This window comes from Artibeus jamaicensis, unplaced genomic scaffold (assembly GCF_021234435.1).
Source record: "Artibeus jamaicensis isolate MK-2021 breed Jamaican fruit bat unplaced genomic scaffold, CSHL_Jam_final contig_777, whole genome shotgun sequence".
Lineage (NCBI taxonomy): Eukaryota > Metazoa > Chordata > Mammalia > Chiroptera > Phyllostomidae > Artibeus > Artibeus jamaicensis.
The window spans coordinates 907,946-923,599 of NW_026521966.1; the positions used below are offsets into that span (position 1 = coordinate 907,946).

General features: G+C 48.1%; 1 protein-coding gene across 9 annotated transcripts in view; it reads right to left on the reverse strand.

The window, feature by feature from the left end:
• Window positions 1-3,595: 3,595 nt before the first annotated feature.
• NLRP1 (NLR family pyrin domain containing 1) overlaps window positions 3,596-15,654 on the reverse strand; it is a 134,870-nt gene continuing 122,811 nt past the window's right edge. For 7 of the 9 annotated variants that reach the window (XM_053672569.1, XM_053672571.1, XM_053672570.1 and 4 more), the window contains 6 exons: window positions 15,227-15,450; window positions 11,298-11,557; window positions 10,600-10,725; window positions 7,293-7,434; window positions 5,263-5,307; window positions 3,596-4,840 (listed from right to left, as the gene is read on the reverse strand). In XM_053672569.1, coding sequence (XP_053528544.1) covers window positions 4,554-4,840; window positions 5,263-5,307; window positions 7,293-7,434; window positions 10,600-10,725; window positions 11,298-11,557; window positions 15,227-15,450 — 1,084 coding nt within the window. In that variant the 3' untranslated portion in view covers window positions 3,596-4,553. The remainder of the gene's footprint in view (window positions 4,841-5,262; window positions 5,308-7,292; window positions 7,435-10,599; window positions 10,726-11,297; window positions 11,558-15,226; window positions 15,451-15,654) is intronic. The other 2 variants (XM_053672566.1, XM_053672565.1) reach the window with 2 other exon arrangements.

Sequence of the window (15,654 nt, forward strand, 5' to 3'; positions counted from 1 at the left end):
CAAGAATCCTTTGTACCCAGTTCCAGTCAAAGTCTCTGTTGCTTTTCAGGCTCCGCGGCCAAAGGGGGCACCCCAAAGCCGCGTGGGCCTCTTCTACCAAAGCTGCAGGAGTCCGCACTCCACCAAAAGCATGTGGCTGTCTTCTTCACCTGGCTGCAGGGATCTCCATTCTGGCAAAGCTGCGTGGTTTTTCCCTTTCACCTGGGAAAGAGGGGGTCCGCACCCTGCCAAAACCACGTGGCTCCCTCTTTCACCTCACCAAGAGGGGGTCCTCACTCTGCTGAAACCGCGTGGCTCTCTCTCTCATCTGGCCAAGCGGGGACCCTTTGTGTCCTGGAGCCAGTCTTTTCCAAGCTCCCACACAGGCCTTCTCCCTCCGGAGCCCAGACCCTAGTTTCTATCTTGAGTCCTCCTAGTTCCATCCTCAGTCCCCGCTAGTTCCTTCTCCCTGGCTCCAAACTTGGCCACAGCTATTTAACATATCTATGAACCCAGTTAAAGGTTATAGATATGTTAAATAACCATTCCTCCAGAGGTTAGCTCCAAAACTGTTGCTATGCAAAACAGCTCTCAATGGCCTGGCTCCATTCATCCCTTCCCCCTGGGGGGGGGGGCGGTGAGGACATCTTATATGTCTCTCCAATATTTCTATACACTTTGAATTCTGGACACCATTCCAAATCTGGTTTTTTGCCCCCCCCCCGGCTGCACCCTGTATCAATTTGATAACAAGAAAAATAAGATGGAACCAGCAATGCTAGGAGAGTCACTGTAAATAGTCAGGAGGCCGTTAAGGACGTGGGACCTGCACACATCTGCGCCTCAGCTCTCAGAGACACTGAACTTGACACTGAGCTCAGCTCAGGCTGAGCCACAGCCATTCCGGAACAACCACCGCTCCGTGGACACATATGGATTTTCTTTTTTGGAGTTTTTGTCTCTTTTATTTGTATGTTGGAAATAACCAATCTGTTTTAACCCAACAGGAATCCCCAGTTTGAGGTGCAGAAAATGTAACTTTATTCAGTGCAAAACAGTTCAATTGTGCCCTGTCTAGTGTGGCTCAGTGATTTGAGTTCTGGCCTGTGGACCAAAGGGTTACTGGTTTGATCCCAACTCAGCACACATGCCTGAGTTGCAGACCAGGTCTCCAGTGGGCACATGAGAGGCAACAGCACATTGATGTTTTCCTCTCTCCCCCTCCTTTTCCTTCTCTCTAAAAATAAATATATACAATATTTAAAAAGAAAACAGCTCAATTGAGATACAGCTCCGCTGTGAAAACAACACGCCTGTGAGGAGGCCATGGGCCAAATGGCCCAGGGTACTTGGTCCTTCCCAATTAGAGATACAGTGTGTCCCTGACTGCTATGCTTTGTTTAGGTCTGCTCTGCTCTTCTCTGTGCAGGTCAGCTCTGGCCTGCAGTGGCCTGCTCATTCTGCTCTGGCACTGCTGTTTGAGCTCCAGTCAGGCAAACACACTCTGGTGGAAACACACAGTACACTCCCAGAGCTTCCAGGAAGTGACTGACATGGACAAAGCTTCCTGTCCCTGGTCCCTGATTAATTTGTCTTCATGCAAATGAGGCCTCCAAATCCTCACAGTTTGATTGATCCAAAAACACTGTCCTGTTTGTCAGAATGGAGTCACCTCTGATTGCTTGGTGACATCTAAGGTCCAAGGAAGGCCAATGGAAGATACAGCTGCAGCAGCTCTGATTGAACAGGGAAAGCTTCAGTCCTATTGGCTGAAATAGGAATCCAGGAGCTGCTTTAGGAGGGCTGGCTCAGACAGCAGGAACACAGTGCAGGCAGGGAGCTCAGTCCAGGAGGCAGGCAGCTTGTGCAGGCTGCTCTGGGAATGCAGGTTGCATGAGAGGCCCCTCATGCCCATAGAGTTGGCCGCTAGCCTTTCAAAACAACACACTAAGGTCTCTAAACTCTATTTTCCCATCTGGTCAGCTAGCCCCAAAGCTAGCAGAGCACTGGACAGTTGCATGTTCTTCTTAATTAAAACAGCTTCCTTAAGCTAGTTTTTATTTATTAAACACAAGTCTTAGATCTTGTGCACTTGAGAAGGAATTGTGTTGGTTTCTGTTATTCTTCAATTAGTATGAGCACTCATTTGTTTTAAGACAATAAAATAGGTTCGCTTTACAATCTAAATGAGAATTTGCAAATATATGTTGGCAATACCTGGTAGCAAAATATACCTTATCTGTAATATACATACAGAGACATCACAATGATACAAAAGAAAAATTATGGATTCAAATACGTTTTCTGGCAGACATATTAAGTCAAGGTTTTGTTTTGTGGCCAATGTTTTTTGTGCTGTAGAATTGCTTTAAAGTTTTTTTTTTGATATCCAAGAAAGCATTCTATTGTCTCTAACAGGTTCAAAATCCTCTACTTTAGGGATTCTCCTTAAGATCATCTTACCAACAAGCACAAAGAAAAGAAATGGAAAGCAAGTGTGCACAATGAATTTGGAAGCCTCCGAAAGTGCAGTGTCCCCCAAAGGCCTGTTAAAAGGGGCAGATTTCACTGGGGGAAAGGGGAAAGCCTGAGGATAGAAGGGTGCATGGTCTTCTGGAAACAAAGAACGTGGGGGAGAAGAATAAATGGAGCAGCTGGTGGCCAGTGTGTCAGGCCAGAGTGGAGGTGGGAAGTGAGGAATCTTCTGAGGGTCTTCAGTAGACCTGACTTTGATTCCCAGGTACAAAGGAAGAGGAAATGTTTTCCCTTGACCCCCGTTTGGTTCCAGTTCCACAAGTGCTGGTTTCCTTTTCTCATTTATCAAGGCATTTCTCCAGTTAACAGTCATTTTTCCTCTAAGAAATAGTAGTCTCTTGATTTTATCTAGTGCTCTCAAGTGACCTGTTTAAACAGTGTTCCCACTGTTTCTGGGAGGTATGTTATTTTTTTGTTCTAATACAGTGTGCAAATAGACAAGATTTTAGGTATCAAAGAAACCCTATGTTGCCTAACAAAGCTTGAAATCTTAGGTGATTTTTGTCCAGAAACCTAGCCAAATACCATTCTCTGAACTGCAATTTTTGTTGATGCCATCAGCCAAAGTGTCCCAGGCTGCCACCTGGTGGTGGCTGTCGAGCATGGCATGTTTAGAGCATGGGTTTCTCATTTTTCACTCCTTATGGTTGGTGACCTCTCCCCAGGTGCCCATTAAATGTGAATGTCCTCAGAGGTCCCCCTCCTTCTGCAAGTGAGTTTTTGGGTGCTTGTCTCTTTGGGTGTCCCTACAAGCCTTATGGGCAAAGTTTGCTTTGAACCTGGAGGATCCCCTTCCTTGGTACCAAATGTGATGAAGCAAAGTGCTTTCTGGAAGATCCATTTTTACAGACAAATGCAATCGAGGGATGCCCCTCCTGCACATCAAACCTGAATCACACACAGGGGCACTCTCAGTGCAAAAGTTGAGCCAAAGTCACCAGGGAAGGGTCCCCTACCAAACTGAACAAAGTCATTGAAACCACGACCACCACATGGGCACTCTTGGATCTGAGGGGACTTACCTGAGACCCACAGCCACCACCAGGTGGACAAATCGAGCACAAGGGGCTCATGTGGCAAGTGATGCATTAAAAAAACACTTTATTTATTCATTATTGGAGGGAGGGGAAGGGAAGGGGAAAGAAAGAGAAAGAAATATCCATAGATTGCCTTTGGCATATGTCCCAAGCAGGGACCAACCCACAGCCCAGCTATGTGTCCTACTAGAAATCAAACCGGTGACCTTTCACTTTGCAGGATGACACTGCAACCAACTGGGCCACGCTGGTCAGGGCCAGATGCATTGGTTCTAGGATGGTGTCAGGAGATCAGGTCATTGCCCTGTGTTAGGTGTCAGCTGTGGTCACTGGCCAATTGAACAGCAATAGACACCCCCAATTTGGGGTGTGGTGAAGAAGGAGTCTTAGCTGAGTGCAAATAGCTCAGCAGTGAAACTGCACAGATGCAGAATGACAAGACTGTGAGAGAGCTCAGCAGTGTTACAGCTCAGTATGGAGTCAGCACAGCTGTGGAGCAATGTGGCTGCAAGGCAGCCTCCAGTGAGGTGGATGAATGGAGCTGGACAGCTCTCCTCTGCACCCCTCCAGTTTGGTCCACTTGCTGTGTTGTGTGCTCTGGGCTGGCAAGATGTGTTTGCTGCTTCAGCTCCAGCCAGGAAAACACAGTCTTCTTGGAAAGGGAAGTTGTCTCCTCTGAGCCAAGAGGAGCTGACTTACAAAGAGTGAAGCTCCCACCCCTGTCTGTGATTGGTCCATTCTCACCATATTCCCTGAGATGCTGCCATCCCACCTGGACCACTGGCCTGTGAAAACCAAGGGAGGCTGCCTGGGTGCTGATGAAGCTTTCTTGGGCATGGATATGTACTGCCCAGCAAAGGCATCACCGAAGTTTGATAAGTTCATATTAGAAGGCAGGTCAGATGGCAATTGTTTAGAGGTGAAGAAATGGACACCTAAAGAGCAGTCAGGAGATTCAGGGTTCACAATAAGGTGAGGAGCCCCCTACTCTTCTTCTTGGCCCTACCTCTCTTGGAGTTCCTTAATTAGGTGAGGATGGGTCTCCTTTAGAGCTTGGAGGAGTTGATCTTTGCAGGCCCTGTCCCAGGAGTTGCTGAAGCTGAACAGCATCCTCATCTTGTCTGGATTAGTGGGCTCAGCCCGCACCCTTTCATACTGCTCATCGCTTAGCACCTGTCCATGTAGCTTGTCCAGAACTTCATCCACTGAAGTCACTCGAGCCACCAGCTGCTCCCGATGCCGATCCACAAAGTGCAGCTGAGCTGGGGCCTCTGGGGGTGAAGTTGAGGCTGACAACAAATGAAGAAGAGCTTCCACTGCAGCCTCTACTTCTGATTCCCCACCTCTAAGTCTGCACTCACCTTCTCTGCCTCCCTGGGTACCCCCACCCTGTGAAAACATGGACCACCAGAGAGGCCCCTCTGCCCTGCTCAGGTCAGCTTCCAGCCCAGCCTTCTGCTGGAGCTGGGTGTGGGGTTGGGTTCATGATGGAGGCATTTGAGGATGTTCTTTGGAAGGTACCAGGGTCTCCAAGGGCAAGATTATGGACAAGAAAGGATTTCTGCCCAGAAACACATTCCACTTTTCAAGGCCTGATTCCTTGTAAAGTTTGCAAAGGATCCCTTCCTTTCTCTCCTCCCTTCTCTCCAGGAGCAGAAAGTACTTCATAGACTAGCCATGGCTCCTGTGGTCTCCAACAGCTGCTACTGACCTGTGTGGTGTGGAGGGACCAGAGTAGCTTCAGGTCTGATGTCTCCTGGAGGAAAACAGACAGGAAGAAGCTTCTGTAACAGTGGCAGTTGTTAACACAAACAGAAAGGCTTCAACTGCAACATGTTTCTCACTTTGAGAAGAAGGTACAGATTCATTCTAACAGAATTTAGAGAAAGGGCTGCAGATGAGTCCATTGCTCCTGCATATGGGGAAACTGAGGCCTAGAGTCCATGGTAAGAGAGACAGAGAAAGAGAGAGGGAGGGAATAATTTCTACCTGAACACTGAAGACATGTGTTACTTCAGTCTTGGGCTGGATGGTACCCTGGGGGAGGAATAACTGAGTCCTTGGTAGAGAGCTTCAATTGTGAGATCTCCTTTTCTGAGTGGAAGTTGACCTTCTTGTTCCAGTTTGGCCTTCTAGACTCACACTGTTTTTTTTATTTTTAATTTATTATTTATTATTTTATTTTTATTTTTCAATTACAGCTGTTCCCATTTCCCCCCAATTACTCTCCTCCAAACTACCCACTAGGGGTTTATTTTGCCATGTATATTTTGGATTTGAGGTCAGAATCAAAAATCAATATGAAGAAAATCTTAGCACTGGGAGTAATGTGTCAATTTCAATTGGAAAAACAAGTAATAGTAACAAGGAGTGAAGGGTGTAACAATTACTTGCAAAGAAAAAAGAAGGGGAAGTCCACAGCAACTCCTGTGGACAGGGCCTGAGAGTTTGGGCCACCCAAGTTCCCTGTGAGTGGACAGTGTGGGAAGTGAAGTCAAGCACAGGGGAGCTCCAGCTACGGTGCTGGGAGCACCGGGTCCATGTGGATGGAGGGAGGGGGAGTTCCACGTCCTCCATGTTCACTGGACGGTCTTAGAGTCCATCTGGACTCATCCTCAAATGGGCACATCTGCTGAGCAAGGTGACTGGGATGGCAAAGTTTTGAAAACTAAACCATAAGAGGAATGATGGATGGGACTGGTGGTGTTTAACTTGCATAGTAGGAAACTTAAGGGAGGCCAGGATTGGGCTCCAGGTATCTGACAGGCTCTCCTATGGGGTTGGAGACAGAGCCTCTGTCAGCTGCACGTGCCAGAATTAAGTTAAGTTTGCAGGGAGGAAGAGACTGGATTAGTATAGGAGAAAATAACAATAGTGCTATGTTTATGAAAGACTGCTGTATGAGATTACATATTCAATGCATCAGTAGTTTAATTTTTTCTGCAATAAGTTAGGTAGTATGGCCTTCGTTTTATAAACAAGGAACTGGAGACTCAAATGAATTAAGTAGTTTCCCAAAATCACCCAGCAAGTAATTGCCAGAGTGGGATTCAAACTGAGGTCTGACACTGGGGCTGCTTCATGCACAACTGTGATTGTGCCCAAGTGAGACTGAGGGAAACCTGTTCCCTTTCTCCACACGGGGAAGCCATTGTGGCAGCTCAGGAGGCAGATCCAACTTATTTCAACAGTAGACAAGCGTTAGCTGTCTCTTCAAAGAATGTTTAGGGGACATTCTTGGGGGAGTCAGTGCCCATTTGAAGACTGTAAAGTGTGATTCATTTCTGAAAATTTATTATTTAATTCTTGTCTACCATGAAGAAAGCTTAAGGACCCAGGGTAGAGTATTTGCTCTTGCCAAATTTGGCTTAATTCATACAATCATATTATCATCCTGTTCTTATTCTTTCTACTCACATCCAATCTATTATGAGAAAATTTGCCCAAGGCTTTATGGGTATCAAACTGTGTTAATACAGGGCAGTGTGGAGACATGAAGATGTATGGGAGGCAGAACAGAGTTTATTGTCAGATTAACTTTAGCTTAAGTTCTGGTCATGTAGTTATTATGTAACTAGAAATTTTAACTTCTCTGGACTATTCTCATCAGCAAGTTGGAATAATATAAACTCTTTCTCTTACTGTCTTTACACACACACACACACACACACACACACACACACACACACACACACATTCTGTAACTACTTTCTGAGCTGCCTGCATTTGTCTTGACTTTACCTGATTTCACCAATGCCTCCCACACCAGAGTTCCTTCTTCCTTCTGTTTTAGGTACAGCTTGATTTTTGACCTCAAATGGCCAACGTGTAACTCAGAGAAGAGCTGGGCTTCCCCAGGGTTCCGATAGCAAAGCTCCAGTTCCTGTGAAAGGAGTCATCATGTGAGAAGCCACCATTCATCCTGCAAGTGAGGTCTCTTCCATCTGACACCTTCTTGGTCCTGCTCAGCCCCATGGGCACCCTTGGATGATCTGTGCTGAAATTCATCACCACATTGTTGGGAACTCACTGCCTGGTTTCAGAAGCTGTAACCCACCCCCCATGGCTAAGGCTGAGTCAGCAACCTATGGACCATAAGCCACTAAGGAGATAAAGCTGATCTCCCTGGCAGGAGAGCTGCTTCTGCTCCTTTTACTTCATCCATAACTGGCCCCCAATGCTTGATCAGTTAGCCAACGACGGGTAAGATTCCCAAAGAGGGGAATGACCTAAAACAGGCATGATTACTGGGAGGCCCCAGGGAAGGACTTGGGGGCTATAACAAAAGGGGGTGATGAACCCTTGCCCCTCGGCTTTGACCTAGCTGGAGTCCTCATTCTGTCTGTGAGAAGTCTCCTAATCTCTTGGCTGCCTTACTTCCCCTGCCTGATTTAAGCCTTAAACAATGACAGAGGGCGGTGCAGCTGTGTGCTGGAAAGGGCCAGTTCCCTGAGTGATCAGGCCTAAGAAAGAATACATAAACTCCTGTGAAACCTGCTTTGCTAAGAATGCTCTCAATTAAATGATAAAGGTCTGAGCAGGAAATGAGTTTGTTTCTCAAAGTTTTGTAGCCCTTTAGCTAATAGACCCTGACTCAGAACAGATCCTCAGAGTTCTTTGTATTTTATCTATTGTTTGATCTTTACTGCCTGACAATGATTAATGAGCTTTGCCTGTATTCCTGTGCAAAATGAACCTAAGAAAAGCCCATTGAAAAAAAGGCTCTTGGTCCTTCTCCTCTGAGAGATGGGCCACCTTTCCTCCCCAAGCAGATCATGTGGTGGTAGACCTGTTCTCATCCGTGGCAGCCAGGGGGGTCCTGTGGGCAGAACCCTCCACACCTCTTCAGCTTTGCTCTCTTTCTCCTTTTCCACAAATTCTGACCCAGAAGAAAGAGGACACAGCTGGGTGCCCCATGGAAGAGTCAGGACTCATCCACAGTGTAGTGCTCACACATCCTAAACCACATCCTCCTTCCTTCTCCCCCATCATGATGCCAAATCCTCATTTCTCCAGCCCACAGCCTGTCTTCTCAATGGATCACAAGTTTGAGCCACTTTCAACCAAGAGAAAATTTATCCATTTCCATTTTTGAAATCACATTCACACAAACTTTGGGTTCCCAGTGTTTCCAACATGCCCCCTCCCCATTTCTCACACTCAGTAAATGACACTACTACCTACTGAGCTCTCATGTTCCAGACTTAGGCATCATCCCTACCTCCTACATTTCTCTCCCAACACCAAGTCCTGTTGGCTCTACCTCCAGCCTGTCCCTGAATCCATTAACTAATCTTCATCTTCACTGCTACCTCCCTAGTCAAGCCTCCATCAGCTCCTGCCTGCCCTGCAGCAACAGCCTTTTGACTTGTCTTTGTGTTTTCACTCCTAACTTCTTATCACCCTTCTTACCCAGCAGCCAGAGGCATCTGAGTGAAACTAAATCAGCTCTTGTTTTACAAGTCAGACCCTCTAAGACATTGTCATTGCACTTGGAACAGAATCTGAACTCCACATCAGGGCAACATGGTCGATGGGCCCCAGGAAACCTCTGTCTGTTGTGTGACCACCATCCACCTCCTCTCTTTGCTGCAGTCATTGAGCTCTGCCACACTGACCTCCAATTTGTCACATAGAGGTGTCAAGGGTGCCTGCTCCTCTCTGCTCCTGTAGGGCTCTGTCACAGATGTCCCCCATCCAGAACCCTTCTTGTCTCTCAGGTCTCAGCTCAGATGTGGCCTTCTCAGAGACACCTCCATAGACCACCCACATGGCCTGGTGTGTTTTCCCACACTGCTTTATGTTTTGGGTCTCTATTTCTTTAATTATTTATGTAGGTCTCAACCCACCAGGGTGTCATCATCCCAAGGGTAGGGCCTTCTTTGTCTTGTTCAGTTAACCTCCCAACTGCAGCCAGCATGTAGCTGGCAGTGGGTAAACGTTTGTTAAATGACTGAGTCGTGTCTCTCCTCCCTTGTTAACAACTAACACAGCAGGAAACTGTGAGGTGCTCATCCCTGGATTCATGTGTCCCCACTGAAAGGACACACATCACTCCCTCCTGACCACTGCACATCCACTCCATCTGCCATCACCACTTAGGAGAGTTCAAGGACTTGTCTGAGAACAGAAGGAAAAGGATTGACAATGGTTCCACTACAGACTGTCCTTCAGTGGATGATGCTCTGACCCTGAGCAGCACAGTCTGGGCTGTGGTGAATATGGGGATATCACGGCTGAGTGTCCAGTGTCCTGACCACCTCTTCCTCTGGTGAGAATGGGAGAACAAGAGAGGACAAAGGCAGCCCCTGAGGTCTGGGATCTGGTCTGATGCTCACAGCTGGACCTCAGTGTTGTTACAAACGCATCTGGGCTGCCGCTTCAGCCGTGCTGTCTTCCTGTTGGACACACACAATCCCCAAGTGTCCCTTTCACATGGGGTGCCAGGCAGCCCACAAAATGCCAAACACCATCCTGCCCCTCTGCACTTGCGACTGCTGCTTCATAAATTATGGTTTGTGCTGGCTGAGTCTGCCCTCCCCAGAGACAAAGTCACTGAGGTTCCCAGTGACTGAATTTCCCTGCCCTCTGACAACACCAGATAGAGAGCAAACCTCCATTTCCTTGGACCTCCCCCCAGGTTACCCAGCCACGTCCCAGATCACAAATAGGTTCTTTCTGAGACCCTATTCTAAGAGGCCCACGGCTCCCATTGGTGCCTGTTCTCAGGCTGTGATGAGAACGGACCCAATGTGTTCACTACAGCTGTGTTCCTAGTGCTTGTACTTGGAGAGCATCAACACCCTGTAGTCCAACACTTCTCAGTCTCCTAAGTCCACCCCATCATTGTCCCTGTCCTGAATGTGACCCTCACTCCTACCAGCTGTCTCTCTCCCAATCTTTGAAGCCTTCCCTCCCACCTCAAACCCCTCTTGCTGTCAGCTGTACCCCAACTGGGCCTTTCCTGGGAAAGCCCTGAGACCTGCCCCAGAGCTATTCCCAAGCATGACCTCTGACCTCAGGGAGGGGTAACATCAGGGCTGCTCACCTGAGGGATTATTTCCATCTCCTCTGAACCAGACACAGTGTATCGGGAGCCCATGTAGAGTGAGCTCAGTGGAGGTGGCTTGTGTAGTGGCACAAACTGGAATATTTTTTCTTCATCATCTATGGCCTAAGGAGCACACAGAACACTGATCAGGAAGGATGGTCTGGATCTGGCTCAGAGATTCTGCCCTGTGGAATCTTGTTTAAAGTGAGGTGGTACTTCTACAAGTTTCTGTGTACGGAAGAGGCTACACCCTCCATGGCATACTGATGCCCTGGTGACCTGCACCCCCCACCCCCGACCCTGACTGCTAATGGAGAGGCCCACAGTTTGCCTCTGCCATGTACAGGGCTTGATTATGGCAAGGCTACAAAAAAAGTGAGGATGGAAGAAGGGAACAGTTCTGGGTATGGAACCCTCCCATCTTCTGACCCGTGGAAAGAGGCTGATGAAGTGTGAGTGATGACTGATGAGTGATGTGTCCATGGTGAGTGAGGGAGCAGCAAACCTGGCTGGGGGAGGCCTTAGGGGCCCAGGAGACCAGTCCATGACTGAACAGGGGGTGGTTACTCATCTCCTTCAAGTTTCCTGTTCTAAAGGCAATTTTTATGACCTGTTGACACATCTGTGGGGCTGTGTGCGTGCCTGTCATGTCTCTGTCAGCCCACCCTGGCCTCGCCTTTATGGCTTGGTGCCACCTTGTGAATGGAGCAGTCATTGGGAATCAGGTAGAGGTGGAAGGTGACATCCTCATGCTGGAGGTGATAGTAGAGCAGCACGTTGGAGGTGATGGGAATGGGCAGGACAGCACGGATAATTCTCAGTAGAACTCCGATGGGGGAGAAGCTGGGGTTCTCCAGGACTACGTAGTGTGGCTCCACCCTGGCTGGCTCCTCCAGGACTATCCCCTCCTCTTTCATGTGGGCCACTTGGAACCAGGATTTGTCCACATTTTTCCCTGAAAAGAATGAATTCGAGAAAGTAGGATTTAATGTCCTCATGGAGTCAGGCTATGCAGGGGCAGTGTGCTCCTCAGGTGCAGGCTCAGTGGCCTTCCTGCGGGACCCAGCTAGGAGAGCTGGCTGGGCTGGGCCTGGGTTTTATTGGAGCTGCTGGTACAGGGAGCTCAGAGGGAGCACCTCTGGAAGGTACTCAGTCTAAACCTACACTCAGCTGTGGTCTTGGATTTAGAAAACGTATATTGACCCACAGTTAGCTGTGCTGGATTCTGTAACAATGAGGTCTGTTGAGTAAAGCTTGCAGGCCTGACTTCTCACAGGTAGAGAACAGTAAGCAGAAAGTACAGTTGGAAATGGAGTGTACATGGGTAATATACCTTTGTGGAGTGTCTGTCATGAACACTTTCAGATCCTTCTCTTTGTGGAAGAACCTCCTTTGCCCTCATCGTGTGGGTTTTGGCAGGACTCTAACTTGGTCTTCCACTCGGGAAGCTGCTGCTCCCACAAAGCAATGACACAGGTGTGTGACCAGGACTTGACTAAGTGGATGCTTCTAACCAGGACCTTGATCTGGAGGTGGTGCCCCACAGATGACAGGACAGAGGTTCTTTTGGCAGCAGCTATGGATTCAAGGGTCAAGTAGCCATTGTGGCAGGAGGGATCTGCAGGGGCTGTATCTGCAGCAAATGTCTCCCCATTTGACTTGTGATAACCTTGGCTTTCCAGTATTTTTGTTTACTGTTTTTTGTATGTTTGTTTAAGGCACTTCTTTTGTGCATAAATCAGTCAGTTGTGTTTTTTTGACTGCAGCCTAGATCTCTGACCAGTGCACCAGGTGTGAACATTGATGCCACTGGGAGAACTCAAGGGATGAAGGCTGATAGCAAGAGAGACACTGGTCCATGTGTCAGGAGTCCTGTCTCCATCCCTGCGTTGCCTGGCAACTGCTGCACTGCAGGAGGTTTCTGGCCAACTGAGGGACATCAGAAAGGCTCACAGGCCCTCAGTCTGCAAGGGCACCAATGGAAACATTGCTGATCGCTGTCCATCCCAGGAAGGACTGTGGAGATCTCAAACCTCAGTAGTCTCAAACCTCACTTCTCAAACATCTCTGTATCGAACAATGTTCTCCAACAAATTGTTCACAGGAGAAATGTCTTAGAGGTTGATCAAAACTTCAGTTCTCATGCCAAAAACCCTTTCATGTTGATACCTATATAATCAGTTATATAGCTCTTAGTCACAATTCAGTTTTCAAACAAATCACTTCTCAAATAGACTTTAAGAATAAATTAGGTTCAAGAACCAAGGTTCCATTGTAAAAATTGTTTCTATTTTTTAAGCAAAAGATACCACAGTGGTGTACATCATGTGATGGAATGTTGAAGCATTCACCTCTGACCCCACCAAGCAGTACAACTATTATTACCATCTTTCCCTGTCTCCTGAGTCTTTCTCTGCAGCAGCACCTCTTCATGGCTCCATTACAGCAAGGAGCTTTGTCTCCTGTCTTTCCCATGCTGGTTTGCATGGTCACAAGCCCCTGCAGACCTTTCCAAGGTCTGCAGCACGTGGTCCCTCCTAGTGATGCAGCATCCCTGGTTTACTGCTCCCTTGTTTCAGCCCTGAGGTTACTTCCACTTGAGTGCCATGATAAACAGTCCTGCGATGCACTTGTTTCTGCAGAGAATCTGTCTATTTAACCTTGGGGTAGCACTTTGGAATTGATAAAGTCCCAGGGGATGAGAAAAGTGCTGAAAGGACAAGAACATTTCTGTGAGTTGCCATATTTTGCACAGTTGCTTCTCTTAGAGGTCGTGCGCTTGGCAATGCTTTGGTGACACTCAGTGGATGAGGTCACCTTGCTCTCCAGGAAATGGCAATGTCCTCAAGGTGTCAGATAAGGGAACTAAAACCTGTGGAGCGATGTGCTTTTCCCAAGGTCGTGAGCCAGTCATGAGCCAGCCAGAGCCTTGGTGTGAGATCCATGCACTCTGACCACAGTTCTTGGACCCTGCAGACACTCTGTGCCTCACTAACATTGGCTGAATTCTGGAAGGTGCTGTGTGTGGATCTGACTGGCCTTCTTGCTGTGATGACCTACTGTCCAGCTTGCCTGGGACTGAGAGGATTAAGAACTCTATGTAGGAGCTCACCACTGAAGGTAAGAAAGCACCCAGTGCCCAATTCCAAAATTAGGCCACTCTTAGGCCTTAAGGTCTTTGTTTCCATGACAACAAGGAGCTTCACCCCAGGCAGTAGGCAACAGGGAAACATAAAAGTTTTGGTTTCCTGTCTGGGACTAGCTCAGTGAACTATAATGAGATTCTGTGCATTTTTGTGCAGTATCCCAAGGAAAAAGTCCTATCTTATTACAGGGTGAGGTTCCAGAATGTGACCCAGAGAAAGCTGATGGTCATAGGCTTGGCCAACCCTGTGGTAAGTGAGGGTGGAGCTGTTCTTCCCAGTGGTCACATATCTGGGTTAGAATCCCACCTCTAGTTAAGAATCTTCACCTCTCTGTGCTTCAATTTTTCATATGTGTAATGGGGAAAGCCATAGTTCCTAGCTCACTGTGTCATTAGGAAAATGAAGATAATATGAATATACATCGAGCTGCCTTGCATGATATCAGACAAAGAGTGCTCAGTAATTGTCCACAGCTGTAATCATGAACTATGTCCCAAGACCCTCAAAGGAAAGTGCCACCACTTGGTGAATTCACTGCTGTCCTGATGTGGCTTTCAGTCTCAAAACCTTAGGCTAGATTCCTTGTATTGGACAATTTCGTCTTTCTTGAGCAAATCCCATTTTTCAGGCCAACCAGAGGGAAGCATGAGACAGATGAGGGCAAGTGTAGGGTGTCCCCATCACAGGGAGGGGCCAGCTCATCCACCCCCAAGACAGTGGTGTGACTGGGGAGCTGGGAGCAAAACTGAGGCACATCTTGTCCTCTTAGGCCCTGTTGTTACATTCTGGCTCCAGGCCTTATACACATGAAGTCTGTTCCCTGGAATACCCTGGTGTGAGCCGGGAGTGGCAGTATAGCCCTGAGCATTGCAAGCCAAGAGCAGACTAAATTCTCTCCTTGATGGTCAGAGCTGAACGTAATGACTCCACTGGCCAAGCCCCTGTCTCCCTGACAGAGCCCTTGGAGATGCCCTGGGCCAAGGTCTCACTCTGCAGAAGGGGCAGGATGTTTGTTGTGGTGGCTTATTCATCAGTCTATAGATGGTCAGGTGGGAGGAAGTTACCTGTCTCAGCTTGTTGTTGGAGCCCTCAGCACCTGCTCCTCAACTTTCCCATGTGAATGGGCCTCTACAGTGCCTGAGCTACCTCGTGTTTCCCTGCCCACTGTTTACTGCCAAATCTTCCCTAGGTAACTTTCTTTTCCTGGCGATCCTGCCTGTCAAAGCAGGCATCGCTGGACCCCAAGTGTTTTCCCTTGGGACTGGCCTCTGTTTCTACTATTCCCACGTTCTCCTGATGGGCTGCTTGAATTATTTACTAAATCTTGTGGAATAAGAGAGAAAGATGCCTGCATTTCTGTAACCTGCTGAGTCTGCCTAAGGAAGCCCTGAGCTCCGTCCTCAGGACATTGCCAGCTGAAGCCATTTCAGGCCCGTTCTCACCACCATCACCTTTCCTCCACACCCCCACTTGCTTACCTTGGACATCTACAAAGTGAGGGAGGGACACAGCTGCCACAGCTCCTGGTTCAGCCTTGATGTCAAGCAGAGGCCCTGCCACCATCCAGCTGTGCTGTGGAATGATCCGGTTCATGAACTCTTTCCAGGAGCAGAATTCAATCTCAATGGTCACTGGCCTCCTCACTACAAAGTGGAGTCCTGTGTAGGGCCAACGGTAGGAGCCAGCCATGGGGAGGTGAACTCTGGGACAACAGGGAGAGGTAGGCAGTGAATTACTCACTCTATACAACCTCACTGAGCAGCTACTGAATGCCCAGCCCCATGCATGGCCCTGCGAGTCCACAGAGTGGCTGTGAGCTCGCATACCATTGTCAGAGGGATTTGGGTTTGAGTCCTGGCCCCTCAGCTCTCCATTGTAGATCCCTGAGGAAGTCACTGACATCCCT